The following is a 26,920-nucleotide window of genomic DNA, read 5'->3' on the forward strand; positions in this document are numbered from 1 at the left end:
TATTGAGACTGTAGTTACTCCCATCGATTTCATTTGCTAAACATCCTGACAATCCATGAGTTTTTCCATAACTGACAACTATAACCTTGCGCGCCCTGGTTCCTTCTCTGCTGGGCTACAGGAGACCTGCTTGCTGGCATCCACAATAAACAAAATCAGAAAGATTGTTTTGCTTCTCCTGCTTTTCTAGACTCTCGCCCTCTTTAATGATTCTATTCAAAATTAAAAAGCTAAATTCTGAGCTGCTCTAGGTTTGCCATGTGCAACCCTCTCATAGGGACTGATTCCTTGCAGAGGAGCAGATGGAGCAACATGTGCTCTGGTTGTGCCCCAGCATGCCTCTATGTAGAGGTCCAGGTAGCATGAAGTTGGTTATGCTAGTCTGACACCTCCCAGGAGTTTTCCTGAACTGGGGGAGTTCTCAACTGTCTTCTTGAGGCTTCTGTAAGTGCCTTCTTTGCTGCCAGATTGGCATAAAGACACCCAGGATACGTCTACTCTGCAATATCTCACCTGAGGCTGGCCTGGGTCAGCTGACTCAGACTCATGGCGCTCAGTCTGGGGTCTACAAAATTGTAGTGTAAATGTTCAGGTTGGAACCCACCCATCCATGAGGGGGGAGGTCCCAGAGTTCAGGATCCAGTCCAACGTCTACCCTCAGTTTTACATCGTAAGCCCCAAGAGCCCAAGTCTGTGGACACGGGCCCACTCCCATGTGTTTAACTGCCATGTAGACATACCCTAAAAGGTACCTGGTTCAGATTGATGTAGTCCCATTTGAAACAGGACTATGTTAACATGAACTAGGTACTTTTTAAAGGGCAGTTAGAGCACAACACTTTACCATGCTTCACAAATCACACCTCTTTGGTGGACTTTGCCAGTGCCATGTAGACAAATCATTTGTCAGGACTGAGGATCTGTTTTTTGGGGGTAGTAGCCATGAGTGACATGCAGTGGAATAATAATCAATGCACACTTCTTCGGCAGTGCACATCTCTATGAAAAGCATTAACTAGAAGGTATCAATATTTACACACTCAAAAGGTTAACATTACTGTAGCACTTCTTAATACCCCATTTGGCATTTTTGTTAGCATTGTGCTGATGATCTGAAAGTACAGAAATATCTATTCTACCAATTCAGATGTTTGCGTATTTGAAATTGATTTTCAAGAAACGGACAAGAAGTTTATTCTAAAAGCTCTAATGGTGACAAATTATTTGCCAAAGGACAGATGTTGCCCTCAATGATTTGCACCCTATTTACAATCTGATGGTAGCCAATGGGTTTGCATGTGCATCAAGGCAACTTTTGAGCCTCATAACCACACATCCATTATATCTTAGTGATTTAGATCCCAGTCTTGCAATGAGGGCTCATCCATACAGAGCCTCACTGCAGGATTGGGCCATGGTGAGAATTACCACGTGGTTACTGTTGTTCTCAGTGGGGTTACAGCATTGTTGGGTAGCATTTGGGCAGCATTTGGCAGTAATTGAGTAAATCATCCCTGTCATTGCAGTACAATAATAATCTTGTTAATCTATTCCTTGCTTTAAACAAAAATATACTTGATTCAAGAAGATGGAACTAGACATTGTGTCAATAACCCAGCATTTACCTTTTCCAGTGCAGCTTGCACTACTGACTCACTTTCTGTATCCAGGGCAGATGTGGCCTCATCTAACAAGAGAATTTTAGGGTTGCGCACCAAAGCTCGAGCTATGGCTATTCTCTGCTTCTGGCCACCACTCATCTGTGCTCCTCTTTCTCCTACAAGGGTATTAAATTTCTGAGAAAACAGCAGAGACACCATCAGTTTTGCAGTATAAACAACCGCTAAATAGAGCTTGATCCACACTCCACTGAAGTCAATGGAAAGAGCCCCCTCCACCCCATTTATTTCAATGAACTTTGGATCAGGCCCACAGTGAAAGCAAGATAATTATGTATTATTGGGGGAGGGGGAGCACCCTAGTGAAATGAAAGCTAAGGTTATATTGTCTGATCCACAGAGTGCAGGACACCAATCCCATCTGAAATGAAATCTACCCAAAGTCAGTTTCAGTAGCAAAAATGTTCCCACAAGCAGGTGGTCATGGAATTTTTTCAGAGGCGGGTACTAAGGACCAGAGGGACAGCCCAAGGGAGTTTCTGCTAGATCTGGTACTGGAACACAGGTTTCTGATGTGAAAGACCCAAATCTTATCCACTCAGCTACAGCACCTCTCAACAAAATACATGTCAGATCTGCTGCCCTGATTCAGTCAGGTACCGAAGCACTTGCATAACTTGAAGCACGTAGTAGTTCTGTTGACAGTGAGGATACTCACATGCCTGAAAGTCATGCACATGCTCAAGTGCCTTTGAACTGGGGCCTTTGTGTCATAAGCACTACCCTGATCACCACATTATATGCCTGAAAATACAAATTCTGAATGATACTGCAATTTCCACTCTTAGCCACAAGGTGGCTGTAAAAATCAATGTTTCTCTGCTTACATTTATCAGCTGTTGCTGAGTTTTGGTTACCCATATTCTGTGATTTTGCAGAGGGGCAGTCATCCCTCAACTTGGGGCTGAGATTGAAGAAAAGACAACTATAGTTCTTACTTTTAAGATACATTTATATCAGAGTCATCCATGCTTCCAGCTTTTGGATTCACAGTTATCCCTCCCCTGACCCAGCCCCAATATATTTCCATTTCCTTCGGTGTCTGTTTCAGAGAATTTAGAGAAACATTGCAATTGCTGCAAATTTCTTCTGTCACACACACATGAAAAATGATTTATTTTATGCTGATATCTCAACATCTCACTTTATTTCAGTTCATTCGTAAGAATGCCGGCTATTTTCAGTACCATACTTACATCAGGAAACTCCATGATAAAATCATAAGCATTTGCTTCTTTTGCTGCATTCTCAATTTCTTCATCAGTTACATCCTCTCGACCATATCTTATATTGTTTCTAATTGTTGTCCCAAACAGAACAGGTTCCTGACTGACCACGCCAATGAATTCTCGGTAATGTCTCAGATTAAGGGACTTTATGTCATGTCCATCCACTGTGATCTAAAGAAAAAAAGACTATGAGAGCCTGAGGTTGTATATTGTTATTTTTCTTATTATATTGTATTACTGTAGCACCTAGAAGCCCCTAGTCATGGACCATAACCTCATTGTGCTAGGTGCTGTACAAACACAGATCAAAAAGACACTCCCGTTCTTGAATATTTCTAAACCTACAAACGTTTAGGACAAAATGTTCCCATTCAGTTTGGCAGGGTAGATTTAGGATTCATGAGAAAAATGAGGATTTATTTTTGTTTCAGTGAAGAAATAGTCCTTGGCCAGATCATAGAATCATAGAAGATTAGGGTTGGAAGAGACCTCAGGAGGTCATCTAGTCCAACAACCGGCTCAAAGCAGGACTAACCCCAACTAAATCATTCCAGCCAGGGCTTTGTCAAGCCGGGCCTTAAAAACCTCTAAGGATGGAGATTCCATCACCTCCCTAGGTAACCTATTCCAGTGCTTCACCCCCCTCCTAGTTAAATATATGTTCACGTTTCCATACACTAAGTGGAGATTTGCCTCTGCTGGGCACCACATCTGCAGTAGGGCCAAAGTAATGGAAAAAGGAAAGGGCCCTCAATCTGAATCCTACCATCCCTTACATAGAGTTGGCTGGAGATATTTTTCATTTTTGCAGGAGAGGAAAACTTGAAACCAGCAGAGGCCATCTCTGCTTATCAAGCATATGGTATCACGGTTTATTGACATATACCCTAAAGCCTGCATGACGCATGGTGCAAGGAGGATAGAAGGGAAAAAGAACAACCATCATGTATCTTAAATGGGATGATCAGTCCTATGCAGGTAATCCATATGGTGGAGGAGGTAACACAAAGTTTGGCACTTTAAACTTTAGCTGTGCTCAGAAATGCCCATGAAAATTCTTTGTCTGGATAGCAAATCGGAGAGCATAGATATAAGCATCAGGCAATCGTTGAGCTGAACACCGGTCTTGTACGTGCACTTTCACAGGACTGTGTGACACTGGAGCCTGGGTGGAGTGTGCTTGGCTGTATTTTGTTACAGTGCTGTTTTTTCCCATTTTACACATGAAGGGGATCACCATTACGTAGTGGCCTGGAGGATAGAGCTGCGCGAAGGCGAAGCCCAGAGAATGTCCTATCAGGACCCTGACCCACTTCTCCAAAACTCGCTTGTGTAAGTGGTATCCCAATTCACAGAGCCAGGACAAGAAGGTCAGGTTGTGGAGTGAGCAGCAAGGGTGGAGTAACTTAAGTATGGCTAATCAGTGGCCTCACCTTCTTATGTGGTCATGTTACTTCAATCGATTTAGATACATATATGGCCCCTATCACCATAGCATGTGAACACCTCTAAAGTAGTTAAGCTTAAAAAACAATAGCCTTTCTCTCCTTTCATCACTTACTGTATTGAATACCATGAGCCCCCAGGTCCCTCTGAGGAGTGTAGATTTGCATAGCTAGATCTACTGGAGTTAGATATGAATAGTAGTAGCAGGTGATTCAAACTGAGATCTGGGGCCAGACTCATTGGCAAAGATCTGCCAGCAAAGGACAGATCGGTATTTAGATGGTCCCTCCTAAATAATATTTAATAATTAAACATTGTATTTATTTCAATTCAAGACAATATCTACCCTCCACAGGAAATCCTATAAACAACACTGTTAAGCAAGTAGGCTACCAAATATGCAGGACACCAGCTAAGTGTGTGTTTGGGTGTTCTAAATCCAAGCCCAGCATCTGCAACAAATTCCTAATGTAAAGGGTGAGGCTGCTCAGAACAGAACAGAAAACACACTACAGTATTTAAAAAGCTTGCCAATGATTTATATAACTTCCAAGTGATCCACTCTCTGAGGGTTGTAAGGTTCACTTTGTAAGAGTTAGACATTTGTTAAATCTCCCAGCATCAGACGGGAGGAACAGCGGCTGATTGCTGCAAAATCTTTTGTATTTCACTTGGTTGCAATAACCCCAACTTTGTGCTCCACCTGTCTCCTTTTGACTAGAGGACTTGTATAGCTAGAATTCTTTGTATATTACTATTTTAATACCTATGTAAACAGTACTATGCTCTAAAATGGCTGTACTCACCACTCCTTCCTGTGGATCATAAAACCTCTGAAGCAGCTGGACCATCGTGCTCTTACCACATCCACTGCTTCCAACCAGTGACACCGTTTGTCCACAGTCAATTTTCAGAGTGAGACCTTTCAAAACCTTGCGGTAGTTAAAAAAACAAAATGTAGAACAATTTCAAATTAATGAGATTCTGTCACTAAATCCTGCCAGATTTATCCCTGCTACATTTTCAAAACCCACTCATTCCCATTGCAACTTCTGGCTCTGATCTTGTCTCATACCTCAACCCCTGGAACCTGCTCTTCCTGACACCTCACGTACTCTAATTTGCCCAGCGTTCTGCAGCAAACAGTCATCTGCTGTCACGGTTCTGACCACATTCAGTCGTTCTTGAAGTCCTTCCATTGGCCTCCTGCTTCACATTCAAGCCCCTAGGCTCACCTTCAGGACCCTGCATAACTTTGCTCCGTCCAATCTCTCCTCTCTTGTCCTTTTTAGAGGCCACACCTTTCTTGCCTCACTCAGCTCAAATGTTATATTGGCTAACTACCCCTTTTTACATTCTTCTCCATGCCTTCTTTTATGTTTCCTCTACACATGGAACTCAAGTCAACCTCCTGACTCCAATCTGCTGTGCTTCCATCCTATCCTCTAAAGCAGACAACTCTTTTAGTGGAATACACAAGTAATATGCCATATTTCAAGCTGTAGTCACTGTGACTACAACACAGCACAGAATAGGTGTTTCTCCTACCTGGACATCTGGTCTTGAAGGATAACTGAACTGTACATTATTAAATTCAAGTGTTCCCTTTATGTGATCGAGTTTGTGTCCATCTGAAGAAAAACTATCTATAGTGGGTTTCTGGGGAGTGGAAAAAAATTAAAATTCAAGCAAAAAATTTACAAATGCAGAATTGAGGGAGGGAGATATCATTATAGCCTGAATATTTCATATTTTTATTCTACCGTTTAAAACATCTTCCACACCACACCTGTTTTAGCATTGGGTAGTTGCAATCCAAAGGTATGTCTACACTACGAAATTAGGTCGAATATATAGAAGTCGGTTTTTTAGAAATCGTTTTTATATATTCGAGTGTGTGTGTCCCCACAGAAAATGCTCTAAGTGCATTAAGTGCATTAACTCGGCGGAGTGCTTCCACAGTACCGAGGCAAGCGTCGACTTCCGGAGTGTTGCACTGTGGGTAGCTATCCCACAGTTCCCGCAGTCTCCGCTGCCCATTGGAATTCTGGGTTGAGATCCCAATGCCTGATGGGGCCAAAACATTGTCGCGGGTGGTTCTGGGTACATGTTGTCAGGCCCCCCTTCCCTCCCTCCCTCTGTGAAAGAAAGGGCAGACAATCGTTTTGCGCCTTTTTTCCTGGGTTACCCGTGCAGACGCCATACCACGGCAAGCATAGAGCCCGCTCAGCTCACTGCCACCATATGTCTCCTGGGTGCTGGCAGACGTGGTACTGCATTGCTACACAGCAGCAGCAATCATAGAATCATAGAATATCAGGGTTGGAAGGGACCCCAGAAGGTCATCTAGTCCAACCCCCAACCTTATGGCATCTAGAAGGGACCCCAGACCTTATGGCATCTGGAAGGGACCCCAGAAGGTCATCTAGTCCATTGCCTTATGGCAGCAGACGGTACAGTAGGACTGGTAGCCGTCATCGTCATGTCCGAGGTGCTCCTGGTCGCCTCTGTGAGGTCGATCAGGAGCGCCTGGGCAGACATGGGCGCAGGGACTACATTTGGAGTGACTTGATCAGGTCATTCTCTTTAGTCCTGCAGTCAGTCCTATTGAACCATCTTATGGTGAGCAGGCAGGCGATACGGATTGCTAGCAGTCCTCTTGTACCATCTTCTGCCGGGCAGGCAAGAGATGAGGATGGCTAGCAGTCCTATTGGACCATCTTCTGCCGAGCAGCCATGAGATGTGGATGGCATGCAGTCCTTCGGCACCGTCTGCTGCCAGCCAAAGATGTAAAAGATAGATGGAGTGGATCAAAACAAGAAATAAACCAGATTTGTTTTGTACTCATTTGCAACCCCCGCCCCCGCCCCCCATCTAGGGGACTCATTCCTCTAGGTCACACTGCAGTCACTCACAGAGAAGGTGCAGCAAGGTAAATCTAGCCATGTATCAATCAGAGGCCAGACCAACCCGCTTGTTCCAATAAGAACAATAACTTAGGTGCACCATTTCTTATTGGAACCCTCCGTGAAGTCCTGCCTGAAATACTCCTTGATGTAAAGCCACCCCCTTTGTTGATTTTAACTCCCTGTAAGCCAACGCTGTAAGCCATGTCGTCAGTCGCCCCTCCCTGCGTCAGAGCAACGACAGACAATCGTGCATCTGAGTTGAGAGTGCTGTCCAGAGCAGTCACAATGGAGCACTCTGGGATAGCTCCCGGAGGCCAATACCTTCGAATTGTGTCCACAGTACCCCAAATTCGACCCAGCAAGGCTGATTTAAGTGCTAAGCCACTTGTCGGGGTGGAGTAAGGAAATCGACTTTAAGAGCCCTTTAAGTCGAAATAAAGGGCTTCATCGTGTGGACGGGTACAGGTTTACATCGATTTAATGCTGCTAAATTCGACCTAAAGTCCTAAGGCTGGCTGCCATAGTTACTTTGCTTTGGTAACTGCATTCTATTATTTGTAATTTCCTTTGAAGAGCTTGAACATCGTGTTTCTTTCTAAGCCAGTTTGGTCTTTTTCCATTTGGCAAACACTAATTTTTTCCTCCTTTATTTTTCAATGGAATTTACCATGGCTTTTTTGTATTACTACCTTATATTTCTATTGGCATTGTTAGCGCTCTCATACAAGATAATAGCTCATTTATGAAGACAGGGTAGAAGGATCCATACCTGATCAATTATCTTGAAAACTTTAAAGGCAGCTCCTCTAGCAATAGAGAAAGTTTCAAAATGTGGTGCTGCTGTGCCCAGGCAATAACTACTAAAAGTTACGCAGAAGAAAACCTAGAGAAAGAAGAAGATGAAAACCACGCTGAAAACAAATCAATAATTAAAGGCTGGTCCTACAGTCTTGATTTAGGCAACACTCCCACTTATGACCATTGGAGCTATGCCTCAGAAAAGACCGCAGGATCAGCCCCAGCATTGGTATGTCATTCACAAGATATTCCTAAGTATCAAAAGCATTAAGATTAAACCTTGGAATGCCAGCACAATACCTTATAGTCTGAACAATAGAAACTGAGAAGGATTTTTGGCAAAATTCTATGGAATTTCTACATGACAGAAAGAAAAGGACTATTTTTGTTTTCTATTCTACTTGTCTCTTTTGTAGTATATTTTAACACCAAATATTGTTAAAAATACAAAAAGGTCATTCAAAAATATTTACTGGTTTATGAAAGTGAATGGCCTTTACCTCTGCTAGATCATGTTTTACAGAAAACTCAGAAAACCCGCAAACCACACTGCGAAAGTCCAACATATCTTTAGCTGACTACACCATAAACCTCACTATTACTCTGAGTTTTAAGGCAATCAGAAAATAAAGTTTCAATTTCCCAAACAATTAAAAACTCCACATAGTCAAACTTTCAACTTTATTCTATAGAATATCTTTCAAATGAATAGAAACACAAGATGTGAGGAGTATATACAGCCACCCTACCTAATAGTTGATCACATAATTTGTGAGGAAGAATCTATTAGGCAAATTTCACCTCCTCTTCTGTTTGTGGAATATCCATAAACAGATTATGATTTTCTCTGATTTGTTAGTTATTTTAAATTGTCTGATTACATTTTCAATTAACTTCATTTACTGCTATGTGGTTGTGACTGGTCATATTGTCGCATGGTATTGTTTCTGATCTCTGACTGCAATTATTATAATCCTTGTGTCTAGTGTGAATGCTTCTGGAAAGTTAATTTAACATTCATCTTCTATGCACATTTGTGCTGGTAAAGCAAACTGCATGACTGTTCATTGAAAACAAACACAGAAGAGATGCAAATATGGCAGAGACAAATTTTTATATAAATTCAAACTAATACCATGAAAGAAATCACTATTTGCCTCATTCTATTAGATAAGCATGTTAGCTGAAACAGCTATGACTGTGAAGTGCAAAACCAGGTAGATTTAAGTCATCTTTATTTGACCTCAGAGTGAACACTTCACTGAGAAGAATGGGGGGAAATTTTACATCTGCTTTGTTGTTACATTAAAAAGACAACAGCAAACCAGTTATGTTGTGAAGATTCTCTTCTACTTATCTAAATTCTTATATTAGTGCCCATTATCCCGGTATCCAAACACAACTTCACAACCAAAAGGGCAAGGAACTTAATTTTAACTTATATTTTACAGAACACAACTAACTCTGCAGGAAGTTAAAGAAAGAACCCAGCTCCTGAACAGTTGTGGATTCTCCATACATATGATATTTCTTGTCCCTGCCTATAGCCAACATATCATAGACTCAGCATCACCTTCACAATGAAGTTAGTTAGTAGAAAGACACTGATGTTAAAATATGACACTTACAGCTAGGACAGTCCCAATGGAATAGCCAGTATTCTCATCAAGAATTAAGGTAGTTCCATACCAAAACCCAAGCCCGTAGCATCCATTTATAATTAGATACAAAAAACCAACAGACAGTTTAGAAGCAATAGCCTTTTTTATACCAAGGTTTTTCGCTTCTCCTAGTTTACTTGTATATCTGTTAAAAAGACAGACACATATGTTAGTCATTGTGGCTGCAGACAAAGTCATAAATTAAAAAAGTCATTAACTATTGAGAGAGTCAGACCTGTTGATTTCCTTCTCTTGTCCTCCAAAGGCTACAACAGTTCGCACTGATGACAGGACTTCTTCTGCTACTGCACCTGCTTTGGCATAGGCTGTTAACTCCTTACTGGTTAATGTGATGATCATCTACAGTCAATGGGAGCAGAATGAAGTGAACTTCACAGACAAATCGAGAGTAGCTCTATACCTCATGTTTATTATGTTACTTCAGCAGGTCAAAGTGGCAGATCTCTCTGAGCTCAGAACTGCCAGATTCACAATGATCTTTAGAAATGCTTCCTGGGGCATTATTCTGTGTCTGAGCAAGTATCCAATCTTGAAAATACTACCATGCAGATGTAAGTATGCACGATCTCAATAATGTTTACAGAATTGGACCTGTAGGAAGCATTTTAAATGCTATTCCATATGTACAGAACTTGTTGTGGAATAGATCTTAGAAGCATAAAGATCTGAGATCTTATAAACTCTGTCCCAGCAGTCTACTAGACCTTCCTAAACAGGATGAGTGCAGGGATGTTCATTAATTGGGATTCCCAACACCACACCTGGAGACCTTGCTCTGGGCCAAGTGAGGCCAGGAGAAAAATGCTAGGCCCAGAGGGGTTTTTTTGGGGGAGGGCTATTGAATCTTCTCAACTTCATTTATACATTTTAAGATATCAAAAGACAATGTTAAAATCATAAAGTCATGTGTTTAGGAGGACCACAACCTGTTACAAATAATCTGTTACCGAGATTGTGAAGTCTTTGGGACAGGGACTATCTTTTTGTTATGTGTGCGCGCGCAACACCGAGTAGTGTGGTGTCGTGATACTGTTGTGGCCTCTAGGTGCTACTGCAAACCTACTACCATCACTGACAATACAAGAAAACTGAGACTAAGAAATATATTTAATTCCCTTAAATATATCTTTTTCAGGCTAAATATTAAAAAAAAAATTTTTTTTTTTTTACTCCAGATTCAATCTTACTACTGGAGCTGCTCAGAAATTTTTCAACAGAAAAGATTCATTGAAGCGGAACCTTTATGGAAACGTATTGGCTTCAACCAAGCTTTTGCCCAGAATGTTTCTCAGGTCCAGAATGGGATTTCTGGTGAAAATGAGAGAGCACCCAGAATAGCCAGTGGTTAGGCACTCAGCAGGGATGTGGGAAACTTATGTTCAAATCCTTGCTCCGAATCAGGGCAGGGACTTGAACCTATAGTTTCTACATCACAGATGAGTACCCTAACCACGTGGCTATTGGCTGTTCTGGGGTAGGTTTCTCATGCTCTACTTTAAAAAAAAACCCTGAAAGGTCTCAGTTTTGTCCTGTTGCAGAACAAAAATAAATGTTGAAACTTCAGAATGGAATTCTTATTTTCCAGCCAGCCCTACTCACCGTCGCCTACATCCTTAAATCCCTCAGTTTGGTCAAGGGGAAGAGAGATAATAAGGTAGAATATCTCTGGGGAATTAAGTTTATATGTAAATTGTCTCAGAGCTGCTAAGCAAAAAGTGACTACATTCAGCTGTTAGCAAGGGCGGGCAGGTTTGTATAATTTTTGGTGGTCCCCAGAACAGGTCCAAGTCCTGCCCCCCAACACCTGCTTTGTAAGCCGATATATATTTTAAAAAATAATTTAAAAATGTGAGGGCTCTGGGGTGGGGCTGGTGATGAGGAGTTCACGATGCAGAAGGGGGCTCAGGGCTGGGGCAGAGGGTTAGGGTGTCGGGGGATGAGGGTTCTGGCTGGGGCTGAGGGGTTTGGGAGAGGCTCAGGGGTATGGCAGAGGGTTGGAGTGCAGGGGGAGCGGGCTCTGGGGTGGGGCAGGGCTGGGGATGAGGAGTTTGGGGTGCAAGCAGGTTGCCCCGGGCCTGGGGCCAGAGAGGAGGACTCCCCCCAGCCCTCTCCCAGCTGACAGCAGCGAGCTCCGGGGGAGGGGCCCCCCATTCTCCCCCGGCAGCACACTCACCCCGCACCACTGTCACTGCATGTGCTCCTAGGGCCCCTCTCAGTCCAGGAAGCCCCCTCGCCTTCCCTGTGGTGGGTGCTGGTGGGGAGGGGGGCTACCATCACACGTTTACCTCCTCCCCTGCTGCTGCCCCTCACTGTAGCCTCACTGGGGGAAGCAAGTGGGGGCCGAGGGACACTCGGGAGAGGTGTGCCGGGGTGGCAGGTAGGGCCGGGAGAGAGACCCAGCCCCAAACATTGGTGGAGCCGGGCCCTGAATATTGCTGAAGTCCAGACACCACGGGCCCATATAAGTCGCCGCCCCTGGCTGTTAGGAGTCAGAGTATCAGTTCATACACTGATAATCTAGAACATTCTAAAAATGTCAAAAATTAACAGCTCGAGAGGTCTGGGAATAACAGGAAGGAAAGTGGCACAAGACAATTATGCTGCTTATAGTTTTCAAAGTTTTCGATGAATTTTGGGGTCAGAGACAGGATAATATTTGCAAATTGGGTATCAAACTGGGTATTTTATCTCATGGCAAGGCAGCGAAGTATATATTGTAGATGAGACAGAGGTGAGAATAATAAATTGGAATGGGCACCTGAGCTTGTTTTAGGGATCCATCCTGCCATAGGTTACACACTTCAAAGAGGATATGGGTTCATATCCTAATGCAGGATCAGGCCTGAGTGGTTGACTCAGCACTAAATCATGTGGCCTTAAGACCCATCTTTATTTATTTCTGTCCTACTGCTAACAATTCCATCATCTCAAGCCATTTTGTTGTGTCTTTAAGCATCTGGATTCCAGCACTGCCTTCAATAAGGACCCGACTGGGTGGATTTGAGACTTTTATTTTTTTGACTTTGAAATTTAACTGGGTTTAAGCACATTAAACCGGCTGTAGCATTATACAAATTTACATGTCAGACATGATGTGCTCTGTACATGTGATCAATAGCTATCCTGTGTTTGTATCTCTTGTCTGAGAAGTTAAACTTCTCTAGTTATGTTAATCATTGAAATCTGACATTGTTACCCATATTGTATGTGATTCAAAGCCATCCAAAGTATGACATGTATTAGAGTAAATAAATGGCCCTGAGCATGTGTTAGCTGCTTATTGTCTCAGAGTTTTCTTTTATCACTCTAATAAATGAATAAAACCTACTAGATTTGCCTTTGAGATATAGTGAAAGTCAGATCGTTGTTAGAATAAGTATCTAATCCAAACGTAGTAATCAGTAGTAATCATTGCTAGGAGAATCGTTCTCTTTCCTATCATCTTCTGATGAGCCTAATGGAAGCTTTTTTGTTATTAATGAAGACAACACAGTGTTTATCTCGATAATTTACTTGTTAAAATGAAGAGATTTTCCAATATTAATTAATATTAGACAGTTTCTCCATTTTTAAAGATAAAATGATTTGAATTGGCCTAAATTCAAATTGTACCTGTCTATCTGTGCAAAAGAAAAAACTTTTTTTTTAATCAGGCATTTTTCTTTTCTTTTCTTTTCATGAACCACACCTTTAGGAATTGTGAGCAGCCTACTCCTACTAAAGGAAAGTTAACACTTAAAGTGTAATTAGGTAATTTAGAGATCAAAATGTACGTTTATTCACACATAAGAATGAAGTCACAGGATTTCACCAGTGGAAATCTGAGCTTTATGGTAACTGTAATTTTGGCAAGCATATAGCAAAACCGGTTTCCATGAAATTCCCTTTTCCCAAGAAATTTGTTACGTATTAAATCTTTAAAATCTTGCCTACCTTAGAACAAAATGCTGCTGATAATACTATGAGGGGGCTTGTGGACAGGATCACAAGCGTAAGTTTCCATCCCTTCACAAAGCCAATCACTATGCCTACTGTGAATGTTGACATGTTCTGAAATAGCTGAGCGACTTTGTCTCCAATGCCATCATTGATTTTATTAATGTCTCTAAGGGGGGAAAAAAAAGCAATTTTTTCAGCTGAAGATAATATAGATATTACTCTAAACTATCTCTCTCTCTCATTTTTATTAGGGCCGTCAAGTGGTTAAAAAATTATTTGACATTAATCATGCTGTTAAATCAGGGATCAGCAACCTTTGGCACGCGGCCCGTCAGAGAAAGCCACTGGCAGGCCGGGATGGTTTGTTTACCTGCAGTGTCTGCAGGTTCGGCCAATCGCAGCTCCCACTGGCCGCAGTTTGCCATTCTAGGCCAGTGGGGGCTGTGGGAAGCGGCAGCCAGCACATCCCTCAGCCCACGCCACTTCCCGCAGCCCCCATTGGCCTGAAACGATGAACTGCTGCCAGTGGGAACTGCGACTGGCCAAACCTGGAGATGCTTCAGGTAAACAAACCGTCCTGGCCCACCAGCAGCTTTCCCTGACAGGCCACATGCCAAAGGTTGCCGATCCCTGTGTTAAACAATAGAATACCATTTACTTAAATATTTTTGGATGTTTTCTACATTTTCAAATCTATTCATTTCAATTACAACACAGAATACAAAGTGTACAGTGCTCACTTTACATTCTCAATTACAAATATTTGCACTGTAAGAAAACAAAATAAATGGTATTTTTCAATTCACCTCATACAAGTACTGTAGTGCAATCTCTTTGTCATGAAAGTTGACCTTAGAATGTAGAATTATGTACAAAAAATAAATTCATTCAAAAACAAAACAATGTAAAACTTTAGAGCCTACAAGTCCACTCAGTCCTACTTCTTGTTCAGCCAATTGCTCAGACAAACAAGTCTGTTTACATTTGCAGGAGATAATTCTGCCCAATTCTTGTTTACAATATCACCTGAAAGTGAGAACAGGCGTTTGCATGGCACTTTTGTAGCCAGCATTACAAGGTATTTGCCGTGCCAGATATGCTAAACATTCATATGTCCCTTCATGCCTTGGTCACCAATCCAGAGTACATGCTTCCATGCTGATGACATGTCAAAAAAATGTGTTAATTAAATTTATGACCAAACTCCTTGGGGAAGAATTGTACGTCCCCTGCTCTGTTTTATCCACCTTCTGCCTATATTTCATGTTATAGCAATCTCGGATGATGACCCAGCACATGTTGTTCATTTTAAGAACACTTTCACTACAGATTTGACAAAACACAGAGGGTACTGATGTGAGATTTCTAAAAATAACTACAGCACTTGACCCAAATGTTTAAGAATCTGAAGTGCCTTCCAAAATCTGAGGGATGAGGTGTGGAGCATGCCTTTAGAAATCTTAAAAGAGCAATACTCTGATGTGGAAACTACAGAACCCAAACCACCAAAAAAGAAAATCAACCTTCTGACTCAGATGATGAAAATGAACATGCTTCGGTCCATACTGCTTTGGATCATAATTGAGCAGACTCCATTATCAGCATGGACGCATGTCCTCTGGAATGGTGGCTGAAGCATGAAGGGACATATGAATCTTTAGCACATCTGGCACGTACATATCTTGCCATGCCAGCTACAACAGTGCCATGCGAAAGCCTGTTCTCACTTTCAGGTGACATTGTAAACAAGAAGCAGGTAGTATGATCTCCCGCAAATGTAAACAAACTTGTTTGTCTGAGTGATTGGCTGAACAAGAAGTAGGACTTGAAGGTTTCAAAGTTTAACATAACTGCACTCAAAAACAAAACAATGTAACAAAAAAAATCTACATTTGTAAGTTACACTTTCATGATAAAGAGATTGCATGACAGTATTTGTATGAGGTGAACTGAAAAATACTATTTCTTTTATCATTTTTACAGTGCAAATATTTGTAATAAAAATATAAAGTGAGCACTGTACATTTTGTATTCTGTATTTTAATTGAAATAAACATATTTGAAAATGTAGAACGTCCAAAATATTTAATAAATTTCAATCAGTATTCTATTGTTAAACAGTGCGATTAAAACCGCAATTAATTTTTTGAGTTAATTGCGTGAGTTAACTGATTAAAATCGACAGCCCTAATTTTTATATATACACATTTTGTAGCACAGTATTTATTATTACTGTTACCCCTTTTGGCCCAAGTGGCTAGCCAAAAATTTGGGGTCTTGCAGATTTTCAATTTATCCTCCTAACTGGAACAATGGAGTCAACTACCTTTGATGCAATCTTGTTTATTTGCAAGGAATGTACAAAGTAATCCTCCACAACACTTACGTACATGCTTAATTTTAAGCATGTGAGTAATCCCATTAACTTCAGATAGAGTTAAGCACATGAGTGTCTGCAGGATCAGGGCTGAGGTCAGGCAGATATCTAATAATTTGATTTATTTATTACCCTATCACAGTTTGTGAGTGCACTTTACAAGACTTAAGGTTGGGTCTGCTCATATTTCCTGTAATATGGGGGAAAAGAGTACCCTAGGCTCTTTGTCGTTAAAGCTGTAGTCGACAAGTTCAGATCTCAGGCCTGGTCTACACCTAAAAACTTCAGCTGACCCAGCTACCTTGCTCAGAGCTGTGAAAAATTTCACACTCCTGGGAGAGATAGTTAAGACAGTCTATGCCTTGGTGTAGGCACTGCTAGGATGACAGAAGAAATCTTTCATTAGCCTAGCAACTGCCTCAAGGGGGTGAATGAAAAATAGTGATGGAAAAACCCCTTCTGCCGCTGCAGCAAAGGTCTGCACCACGCTAAGGGTAACAGCAGCACTGCAGACATTCCCTCAGTTACATTAGTGTAAATTCAGAGTAACTCAAGTGAAGGCAAGAGTTACTCTTAATTCCCAGTGGTGAAACTGATGGCAGTATTAGCCCACAAAATACCTGTATAAAGGTCCATTTTACACAGGTGTAGCCTATTAGTCCCCACTCAGCCCCAGTTTAGTCACTACTAAATAGTTGCGCCCCGCAAAATGTTCTTAATGCAAACAAGGCTTAACTGTCCAGGATTAGAGCTGGGTGAATATTTTCTGGTTGAATGAATCAATTTGGCAATTCAGGTTGAATTTGGTGAATACTTTTAGGTGAATACAATATTAAAAAAAAAAAAAAAAAGTCAAAAAGGTTCATTCTGACATTTTCCAAACGAAATGTTTCAACTTTTCATTTTGAAATACCGTTTTGTTTAGAAATTTAGTTAGATTGGTTAAACTCAGGTTTTGCTTCTGGTTGAACGAAATGTTTCATTTGACCAGAAATGTTTTTTTTTCTTCATTTTGGCAACCAAAAAAAAAATCACTTTTTCTTTGACGTGAAATTATTTTTCTCCTCAGATTTTTTGTTTTGACCACGGAAGCAAAAAAACAAAAAACAAACCCAAACCATTTGCTCTTCTCTATCCAGAATTTCACATTCAGGGGAAATATATACAGCTCAGGCACAAGAACAAAGAGAAATGCTCTCAGAAGGCTTAAAAACTGACTACGGATACGGTTCTGCAATCTCTACCCACTGGGACTACTTGAGGGCTTCAGTACAGGGCCCCAAACAAACAAAATACAAAGACTCTTACTCAGTCAGACGTGTGTTAAGCTCTCCACTATTACTGCTATCGAACCAGCTGAGTTCCTGTCCAAGAATTGCATGGAAGAAAGTTTTTCTTATTTTCTTTGTCTGCCTTGCTGCTGCCAAAACCCAAAACGAAATCTGTAGGTAGCCAAACACTAAGGCAGTCACTCCAATTCCGACATAATATAAAGCGAACCTTAAAAAAAAAAAAAAAAGTATTTTAAGTTGTGGCAACTTGGAAGAAAGGGAACTTGGTTATTGTTATAAATAAAAAGGTAATATAATTTTGCATCTAAGGTTATGTCTACACTATTACCTATGTCACCAAAACTTATGTCACTCAGAGGTGTGAATATTCCACTCCCGAGCGACATACTTACTCTGACATAAGTCCCAGTGTGCACAGCGCTGTATCCATAGCTTATGCCAGTCTCAGGAGTGTTTTTATTATGCCGATGGGAGAGAGCTCTCTTGTCGGTATAGAGCATCTTCACCACACACACTGCAGGGGCGAAACTGTACCAGCACAGCTGCAGCGCTATATGTGTAGACATGGTCTAAGGGTTTCACTGCAAAATCCCAAATTCCTGTGGCCATGTTAACCACAGACATTTATCTAGCAAAAGCTGAGGCCTGATTCCTTCACAGTGGTATAACTCCACTCAACTCCGTGCAAGTGTGAGCAGAATCAGGCCTCTGATATGCAGATAATATTGCTGTCCCCTGGCTGCGTGGTGATTGATTTCAGGGCTTTGCAGCAGGTCAGTTTCTGTTGTTGGAGAGAAGTTGATGTCTGGGAGTCAGGTCTGATGTAATTTGTTTATTTATGCTATAAAAATGATGTTATCTACACGCGTAGGTGAGATTTGTGGTTCTTATACAGAGGCAGACTCCACCTGTCACAACGAGCTCTGGAAACCCCAGCTCAGTCACCACATCCACTCCAAACCACTAGGAACAACTGCTTCCTTTGCTGTTCCTACAGGTCTTCCCCCTCCTTCCCCGCCCCCCCCAGTTAAGCAGCGCTTTCCCCTCTTGGCTGCCCTATATCACCCTCCAGTCAGGAGCTGGAAGGGCAGCAGTAGATTCACCCTCAACAGACTCACCACTCTGTCCTCTGCTGACCTCTCACTGCTCAGCTGATTCCGCACAATACACATTGTAAATCTAAGAGCCTATTACTGTTTGATCAGAATTCCTTTCTTCTTCTGCACTGAAGATTAAAACCTTTTCATCGTCGTTATGGAAAAGGCCAATAAAAATGTTACATCTTCAGAGGCTAAGGAGTTTAAATGGCTATTCATTACTTCACAATTCTACATGAAGCTCCTGAAATCCCATCATTTGCTCTCCACGGCACTCAGCTATTTCTTCCCATTCTGTCACTTCCATCAGCTTTACACCAGAGTAACTCCAATCAATGCAGCTGGAGTTATCCCTGATTTACAAAAACATATGTGAGCAGAGAATCAGGTTCATCCATTTTATTTTATTCATGAGCTAAAATGGTTGGGACAGAAGTGAAAGTAGTCATGGGGATATAATTCAATACAGCAGATAAGTCTGGTTCTCCCAGCTATAGGAAAGGTGATGAATAACAACTTCTATCTAATGCTATTAACTAACTATCTCCACTGACAGTTTACTTAGAGTCTGTATCTGTTGTACCCTTAACAGCTGTTAGTCAACCCAAAGTTAATAATTACTTTGAACTTACTCTGTCATTTGCTCTTCAAAAGGCACTCGTGACTGACTGCAGTTCACTGAACTTGCTGAAAAAAAAAAAAGATGTTTAAAAGTTATGTAAGTTTTTCGAGAGACAAGGTGGGTGAGGTAATGTTTTTATTGGACCAGCTTCTATTGGTAAGACCGACAAGCTTTCAAGCTTACACAGAGCAGGCCTGAAGAAGAGCTCTGGGTAAATTCAAAAGCTTGTATTGGACAAGCTTGGTGAGAGAGACAAGATATTACCTCACCCACCTCATCTCTAATATCTTGATATCAAGATATAGTGTTTAATTTGTAACGAAAGAGGTGCTGGGGCTCAAGCAATTTTTTTTTTACATTCATAACTGACGTGGCAAATCCAGAGGTGCTGAGATTATGAAGTGCCAAGTCTAGAGATGCCAGGGCTCAGACCTGGCACAAAAATTAAGCACTGCCAACACGGCTACACCACCACCACATACAACAATGTAAGTTGTTAATTATTTTCTGTTTCTCCACACTAGTATGTGTTGTGACAACATGCAGTATCATTTCATTTATTACAACATTCCACTGAAATTGAAAGTTGTAGCATACCTGCTATGCCCATTTAAATTATTTTGTGCCTGACATACAGGCCTGGTGTGTTAATCAGCAGCAAAGAGGTTAAACTCAGTAATTGTCACATTATCATATCACCATTAAAATTATATGCCTGTGTTTCACTTGCATGTAGATTTCAGCATCCCCCCACCCCCTCATGCTCAAAAGCAACACTGAATAGCTGAAAATAATCACACAAACATATTCATTAAAAACATTTAGGCAGGGTAATACTTTTTAGCCCAGATTTATCCAGTTTACATCCACTTTTGCCTACATAAGCTAAGATGGTGGTTGTTTATAAGGTAAAACGTAAGCTCCAAAAACACCTTTAAAACATCAGAAATGTCAAGTCTTGTCTTCTCTGTCTTACTGGAGTATACATTAGATAGCCAGAGGGCTGAAGGTCTCGCTGCCCTCAATTGAAGAGGCACCCATGTTGAATCTCCTAGGGAGAGACCTTTTCTTCTCCCAACTGTTTCTCAGACCTTTGAGTTACACAGGTGTTTTTGTTTATATCGGATTAAAATTCCTCCCTCCTTAGTTGCTCAGGTTTCCCCCGATATAATAATCCCACTAATTCTGTAGGCATCATAGAGTCTCTCCAGGCTACGGGGGTAAACACCACCTGAATTTCTAAAATAACACAGCAAACAGAAAAAATGTGCATCTTTTTTTAAAAAAGGAGAGCACAAGAAAGGGAAAACTCCCTTTCAGGCTATTGTATGTTGCTGGTGACCTTCTGGTTCTGAGTACCATAAAAATAAGAGGCTATTATTTATAATTAGAATTAAATAAGTTTACAAAGCACAAACCAATGGATCACTATCTACTCCGGGGATGGCTTTTCCCCGCATTGTCTGGATTCCCCGGTAGCAAAGAGCTCTTAGAAGTCTTGTTGCCATGGGCTACGTGCTCTGCCCTTCTCTTCTCTTTGAGGGTGATAGAAGCCACTGAGGGAAGTAAATGCCCCCTTCCCCCCTGCTTCCGTGCTCCCCACCCCAGCTCTGCCTTTTTTCACTGTCCTCTACCTGTACAAATGAAGTGGGGAGAGAGGTTCCAGACCCATGGTTATAACATTAAGTTACCGAGCACCATCAACCTGAATAAAGTAGAGCAGAAGCCTTTATTTCCATAGGCAACACAGCTAGTGATATCTTGAAGAATACTAATGGGTCACCACTATCTGTAAAAAAAAAAAAAAAAAAGGAGTACTTGTGGCACCTTAGAGACTAACCAAAGGAAGATGATGTCTGTCTATATCTGTACAAGTTTTTTCATGCAGTTGATAGATTTCCACTCCATACGGCTAAATGCAGTGCCTTGCATAATGACAGGTTTCAGAGTAACAGCCGTGTTAGTCTTTATTCGCAAAAAGAAAAGGAGTACTTGTGGCACCTTAGAGACTAACTGTATCTGTACAAGTTTTTTCATGCAGTTGATAGATTTCCACTCCATCCGGCTAAATGCAGTTAGTGTTCAGAGTGACAGCCGTGTTAGTCTGTATTCACAAAAAGAAAAGGAGTACTTGTGGCACCTTAGAGACTAACTGCATTTAGCCGCATGGAGTGGAAATCTATCAACTGCATGAAAAAACTTGTACAGATACAGTTAGTCTCTAAGGTGCCACAAGTACTCCTTTTCTTTTTGTGAATACAGACTAACACGGCTGTCACTCTGAACACTATCTGTAGAGCACATCAAGGAGAATAGTGGGATAGGAATTTATTAAAACTAGTAACTCTTCTACATAAGCATTTTTTCAGGAAGACACTGCCCATTGTTGTAAGGTGGAATCATCCCTGTGCAGAGGCCTGCAACACCGCTTAAGTCCTCTCAAGGACTATTAAGCCTCATGTGAGATTTGTAGCGAGGGATGAATTTCACCTATAAAACAAATGGCCATGATGAGTGAAGTTTAAACATATAAAAGAAACTGAAGAAATCTACTAAGTTTACATGAAGACTTACTACTTCCCAAACTTTTCTCTCAGGTAAGGATGATCATTACTTAGCCATGAAAATACCCACATATCCAAGCTCTGCTACGGGAATAAAAAGAAAACAGACAAACTTACTTTTAGCCCTTCCTTTCACAGGAAAGCTAAGGTGATCATAAGGAAATAAATGGGTGAGGAACATATCATGAACAAAAGCAAAGTAAAGAAAGTATATGAACAGTTTCCTTACGTAAACTCTCCTCGGATATACAACCACTCACAAAACTGTCGCTCATTTCACCAAAAACCAGTGACATCAGAGGAAGGCAAACGCCATTCAGCACTGCTGCTATTGTTCCAAATATCATAAGAGTTATATCCAGCCCGTCTGCATATCGAAACTGATGGGAATCAGTAAAAGAAGTAAATATCAGATTATTTTACTCAGTGGATACCAGTATGACTTCCTGGTTGTTTGAAAGTTAATAAAATAAACCATTTACAATAAAATGTAAGGAAGTTAATGCTCTGATTCTTTTAACATTAGAACAGTATTTTGGATTATATGTCATATCATCATCAATGGAAATAAAAAAGAGGTATAGAAAAGTTCAAGTGGCTTCTCTCCTATGTTACCCTGTGTGGTAAAATGCCTACAGATGGCATTAGGAGTGCTCATATGCATGGAGAGCAGCATTTGTAATTAGTTGTTACAGAGTTAACTACAATTCTAAAGCAGCTGACGGACAAAAATGAATGTAACAAACCTGGAATAATATGATTTTGGAAGAAATGAAAACTCACATTTCACTGCATGTGTACTAGACCAACATGTAGTTACTATCATTACAAGTTTGTATTCTTGCTTACAATTGTGACTGGACCAACGATTTCAGGTGGTTTGCTTTTTTCTTCTTTTTCTTTGTGTCTGCTGAAAGATAGAAATTAAACACGGAACACAAGGTTGGCACAAATATGTACAACATTTTACTTCCTAGCTATCTTATGTACTTATATAGCCCCCATTGCCATAAGTAAGCAGGGGAATAGTCCCGCTCTTGTGGGGAACTCTCCTGGTTTCTGCGCTACCCCGGTGAAGTGGGCTAGCGAAAGGATCTGAGTCCTCGCTCCCACTTCCTTTACCCAGTGGCCTCCCTGCCCTTGAGGACTCCCCTTCCACTCTCCTGTCTGGCAGAATCCTCGTAACCCCAACCTAGGATTCCTAGGGGGGCTCGACCCCCAACCCTGCTGCGGTCACCTAGGACAGGGGCTAGGGTGTCCCCTCTCCGGGGTACTCTCTCTGCACTGGGCACTTCTCTGACCCACTGACCATTACATACAAGTTAAAGCAAATGCAAGTTATTTAATCAACAATTAATTTTAAAAAGAATAAGGAAAAATGGGAAAGGCTAAAGGAAACACATCAACTCGCTCTGTGGCAGGGAACATCACAAACGGTGTCTCTGGAATGTCAGGGCAGTTCACAGTCTGTTCCTTGTAAGTCCCAGGCCTTCTTCTCAGGCCCTGGCTTTGCTGCAGGGATGCTGCAGGCTCTAAGTGGTAGGTCCCTTCTTCCCAGTGTCACCCCCACCCTGTCGGGGTTACGATCCAAGCCTGGCCTGCAGAGCCTCTTGTCTGAGATGTCTCCCTGTGCTGGGCCCGCTGCCCAGGGTCCCCCTCGCTCTCCCCAACTGCTCACCGCACCCAGCTCCGGACTGCTCCAGCCCCAGCTGCACCACTCGGTCTCTGCACTGATGCTGCTCTGCCTCCAGCTCCCTGGGCTGCTTCTCTGGCCCCTCTGGCTCTGGTTGCTACAGCTCTGCTCCCAGGACAGGGTCTGCTCTGCAGGCTGCTTCTGTGACTCTGCTCCCAGCACTGACCTGCTTCCTGGGCTGCTTTTCTGGCCCCTCTGGCTGTGGGGCTGCAGCTCTGCTCCCAGGACAGGGTCTGCTCTCTCTGGGCTGCTTTTCTGGATCTGGCACAGCTCTTCTCCCCAGCTCAGCTTGGGCCCCTGCTCTCTCCTTAGCTTGGCCCCACTCTGTCTGACCCAGGCAAATCCAGCTCACACGGAGGATGGGACCTCCCTGACCTCCTGACTCCCTGATTAGCCTGACCACCCTGTCATTCAGGCTGACCTGGAGCATTGGCCTCTCCCCATTGTTCCTGGGGGCTGTCAGTCTCAGGGTCCTGATTCCCCATCGACCCTTCCCCCTTTTTAGTACTGGGAGCAAGCCAACCAAAACACCCCCACTGAATGTTAGTAAGGGGGCAACAGTCCCCTTACACATAGGATCACAGTATTTTAAGAGTACTTACACTCACAACACCCTTGTGTGGTAAGGAACTACTATAATCCCTGTTTTGTAGATGGGGGATGAAAGACAGGGAGATTAATGACAAAACTATCAGGATTCCACCGCTGACTTCAATACATTCAGGAGTTCACATCACGTGACTTGCCCAAGGTCATACAGGAAGCCTAGAGCAATGCAGGAAACTGAACCCAAGTCTCCTGAGTCACAAAGTAGTGCTGTAACCACTAGCCCATTTGTGTTGGCTCTAATACGATTTGAACTTGGGCTCTTCTAGCAGACATGGTAACCACTGAACCTTAATGGGATCTTAAAATAAAATATAAAAAACACAAATTGCAAAAGAAAAAGAGTATGTAGTAAGTAGGCAACACAAATTAAAGCCATGATCCTGAAAGTGCTCCATGTGGCTGGATCCCTATATCCATATGGAGGTGGTGTCAGTATCAGGACCATGGGGCTTCATGATCCTAAAAGCTCTTATCCACATCAGTAGTTTTTATTTGTGTGATGTTTGCAGTGCTGGTATAGCTGTGTTGGTCCCAGGATATGAGAGACACACCGTAGATAGGGTAATATCTTTTAGTGGACCAACTTCTGTTGGTGGATAGCTCAGTCTTGTTCTTTCCACCAGTAGAAGTTGGTCCACTAAAAGAGACTACTTCACCTACTTTGTCTCTCTATATTCATGTGGAATAATTCTATTGATTCAAGTGGGAAAATTTATGTGACTGGGGTGGGGGGGGGGCAGGAGGGAGGGGTTGAAAGACCCACGTGTAGATCTCCTCACCTAAATTAATTCCAACCCCCAGCAATTATATATTATCTTTGGGAGACACACAATTTTGTGTTTTGGGGAAGAAGGGTTGCAAATCTGTACGTAAAGAAGGAAATTATACAACTGGGATAGTAAAAACATTACTGTTGTTTTGTTTCTTTTTTTTTTTTTTTTTTGCACAGGTAACATAAGATGTTCATTTCTTCGCCAAAGCTGGATTAGTAATATAAAATAAAAATGTAACTTGATTTTCTGGGAATCATATTAAAAGACAAGAAATTAAGGCCCAAACTTTAGTAGTTGTTTCTTTTAAAGCAACAGTCCTCCAGGTCTCTCTGGTGGGAGGGAAGGAGAGGGGACAGAGGTCCCAGCCAGTCTCTCTCACCCAGGGTAGGTCCTTGGAGATGGGGAAGAAACAGCTATTGAAGCTGTCAGTGACCAGCATGAGCTGGAGCAGGGATAGGGTGCCCTCCTGGGACACTGGCCTCCGGGACCCCTGGACCCAGCTCCCAGCTTTCCAGAACCCCAAGATGTCATCTCCTCACTCTGCTTCCTCCACCTCTTCCACTTCTAGGCCCACTCCGGGAGGAGAGATGGTGGTTTGCGGAAGATACACATGTGCTGCATGGCAATGCAAAATGTGTGTGTGTGGGGGCGGAACCCCATATACACACATGCCTCTCGGAATGCAACGTGTGTGTAAAGCAGGATCCCGGCGATGAGGAAATTGGGAATGCAGCATATGCGCAGAGCTGTGCAGCTTTTGATTAGCTAGTCCCATATGCCAGTGTGGAGCAAACGTGGCATGTATAGACTTTATCTGTATATGTATTATAAGGAGTATTATAGACTTTTAGCCCCATACACTTTTTGACCTCTGCCACTTGACCCCCTCCTTAGGAAGAGGCTAGCTGGGCCCCTGGCTGGCAGTGAGAAGGGCATGCCAGGGGTGGGATTGCAGTCTACGTGCTGTGGGCCATAGGGCAGCCTGGGGAGACTTTTGGAAATTAGACAGGCCCTCAGGGCTGAGTTTCTCCTGCGGCCTCTCCACCTCACACAGCAGCCCAGAATTGAAAGGGGTACAAAAAGTGACTGAATTCTGTGCTGCTTCTCTTAAAGACACAGCACAGAATTTCACTCTGATTGTTATCATCAGTGATCTTTTAATTTCAAAGCTTTTTTTTTAAATTTTTTTAAACCAGAGGAAAGATGTAAGATACAGTCAAACGAACCACAGTTTGTGGCCCAGCTTCAGCCCAACAGCTGGCATAGACAGTAACCCTACCAATCTTTGGCAGAAATGACAGCATTCATCCAAAAACTGCAACCCCAGGGAGGCTACCGGGGGCCATCACAACCCACAAGTTGGTGGTACTAGTTGGGGATGCCGCATAGCCATGGGTTGCCAGGATCTGCTGATTCAGCCTCAAAGGGGATTTTATGCCATTTAAAGCTGACTACCCTCAAAAAACCCTGCAGAAGCATAGGTGGTGGCAACACCTTCCTTCAGGGTGAACACCCCCTTCAGGAGTAGGGAGCTACAGGGAGCTGTAATTTACATCTCTCTGAGCCATCTTGTGACTCTAGCCCTTGAGATGTGCTGCCAGACTGGAGTGCATGCCAAAAGCAAAGCAGCGTATTGGATATCTCTTTATACATTATTAAGAAATCAATAGAAAGCCTGCACAGTTCCTCTGAGACGAGAAATTAGAGAAAATGGCTCTGTAGGTGGAACACTTGGAAAATCATTCCAACAGCAGCAGTCCCCGGGAGCTCAGATTAGCACAAGTTTACTTAAAATAGAAACAAACACTTTTGTAAAGAACAAGAAATTCAACCCATTTCTGGGCACATGACACAAAACATTGAGAATTAAAGATGAAATCCACTCTGAAGCCAGTGAGCCTGAACCCAGTCTCACTTAAACTGATGTAAATCAGGAGTAATTCCATTGAAGTCAGTGGAGTTACACCAGTAGAAAACTTTTGTGAGAAGACAATAAGGCTCATTAGCTGGTGTCTATATGTGCGTTACCCTTCTTGACCCAAAAGCTTAGCCAAATTCAGGGTGTTACAAGTTGTTCCAATTAGGAGGGAAAATTGGCGGTAGAATCAGATGTTTTCTTTGAAGCAAGTTTGTTTATTTACAAGGAATGTCCTGTTTTCCCTGAATACCGGAGGAATCAAACAATGGGAGTTAGTTGTTTGCTTACAGCC

General features: G+C 42.2%; 1 protein-coding gene across 10 annotated transcripts in view; it reads right to left on the reverse strand.

Annotated features, from left to right (window-relative positions):
- Window positions 1–26,920, reverse strand: part of ABCB5 (ATP binding cassette subfamily B member 5) — a 77,928-nt gene that overhangs the window by 33,219 nt on the left and 17,789 nt on the right. For 5 of the 10 annotated variants that reach the window (XM_043541090.1, XM_043541088.1, XM_043541089.1 and 2 more), the window contains 13 exons: window positions 22,485–22,545; window positions 21,865–22,015; window positions 20,777–20,860; window positions 19,082–19,136; window positions 17,369–17,560; window positions 13,678–13,849; window positions 9,959–10,083; window positions 9,691–9,868; window positions 8,034–8,147; window positions 5,903–6,013; window positions 5,161–5,286; window positions 2,876–3,079; window positions 1,626–1,796 (listed from right to left, as the gene is read on the reverse strand). In XM_043541090.1, the coding sequence (XP_043397025.1) occupies window positions 1,626–1,796; window positions 2,876–3,079; window positions 5,161–5,286; window positions 5,903–6,013; window positions 8,034–8,147; window positions 9,691–9,868; window positions 9,959–10,083; window positions 13,678–13,849; window positions 17,369–17,560; window positions 19,082–19,136; window positions 20,777–20,860; window positions 21,865–22,015; window positions 22,485–22,545 (1,744 nt within the window). Of the gene's footprint in view, window positions 1–1,625; window positions 1,797–2,875; window positions 3,080–5,160; window positions 5,287–5,902; window positions 6,014–8,033; window positions 8,148–9,690; window positions 9,869–9,958; window positions 10,084–13,677; window positions 13,850–17,368; window positions 17,561–19,081; window positions 19,137–20,776; window positions 20,861–21,864; window positions 22,016–22,418; window positions 22,546–26,920 lie in introns of those variants that run through there. The other 5 variants (XM_007069522.4, XM_043541093.1, XM_043541094.1 and 2 more) reach the window with 3 other exon arrangements.

The sequence above is a fragment of the Chelonia mydas genome, chromosome 2, assembly GCF_015237465.2.
Source record: "Chelonia mydas isolate rCheMyd1 chromosome 2, rCheMyd1.pri.v2, whole genome shotgun sequence".
Taxonomy (NCBI): domain Eukaryota; kingdom Metazoa; phylum Chordata; order Testudines; family Cheloniidae; genus Chelonia; species Chelonia mydas.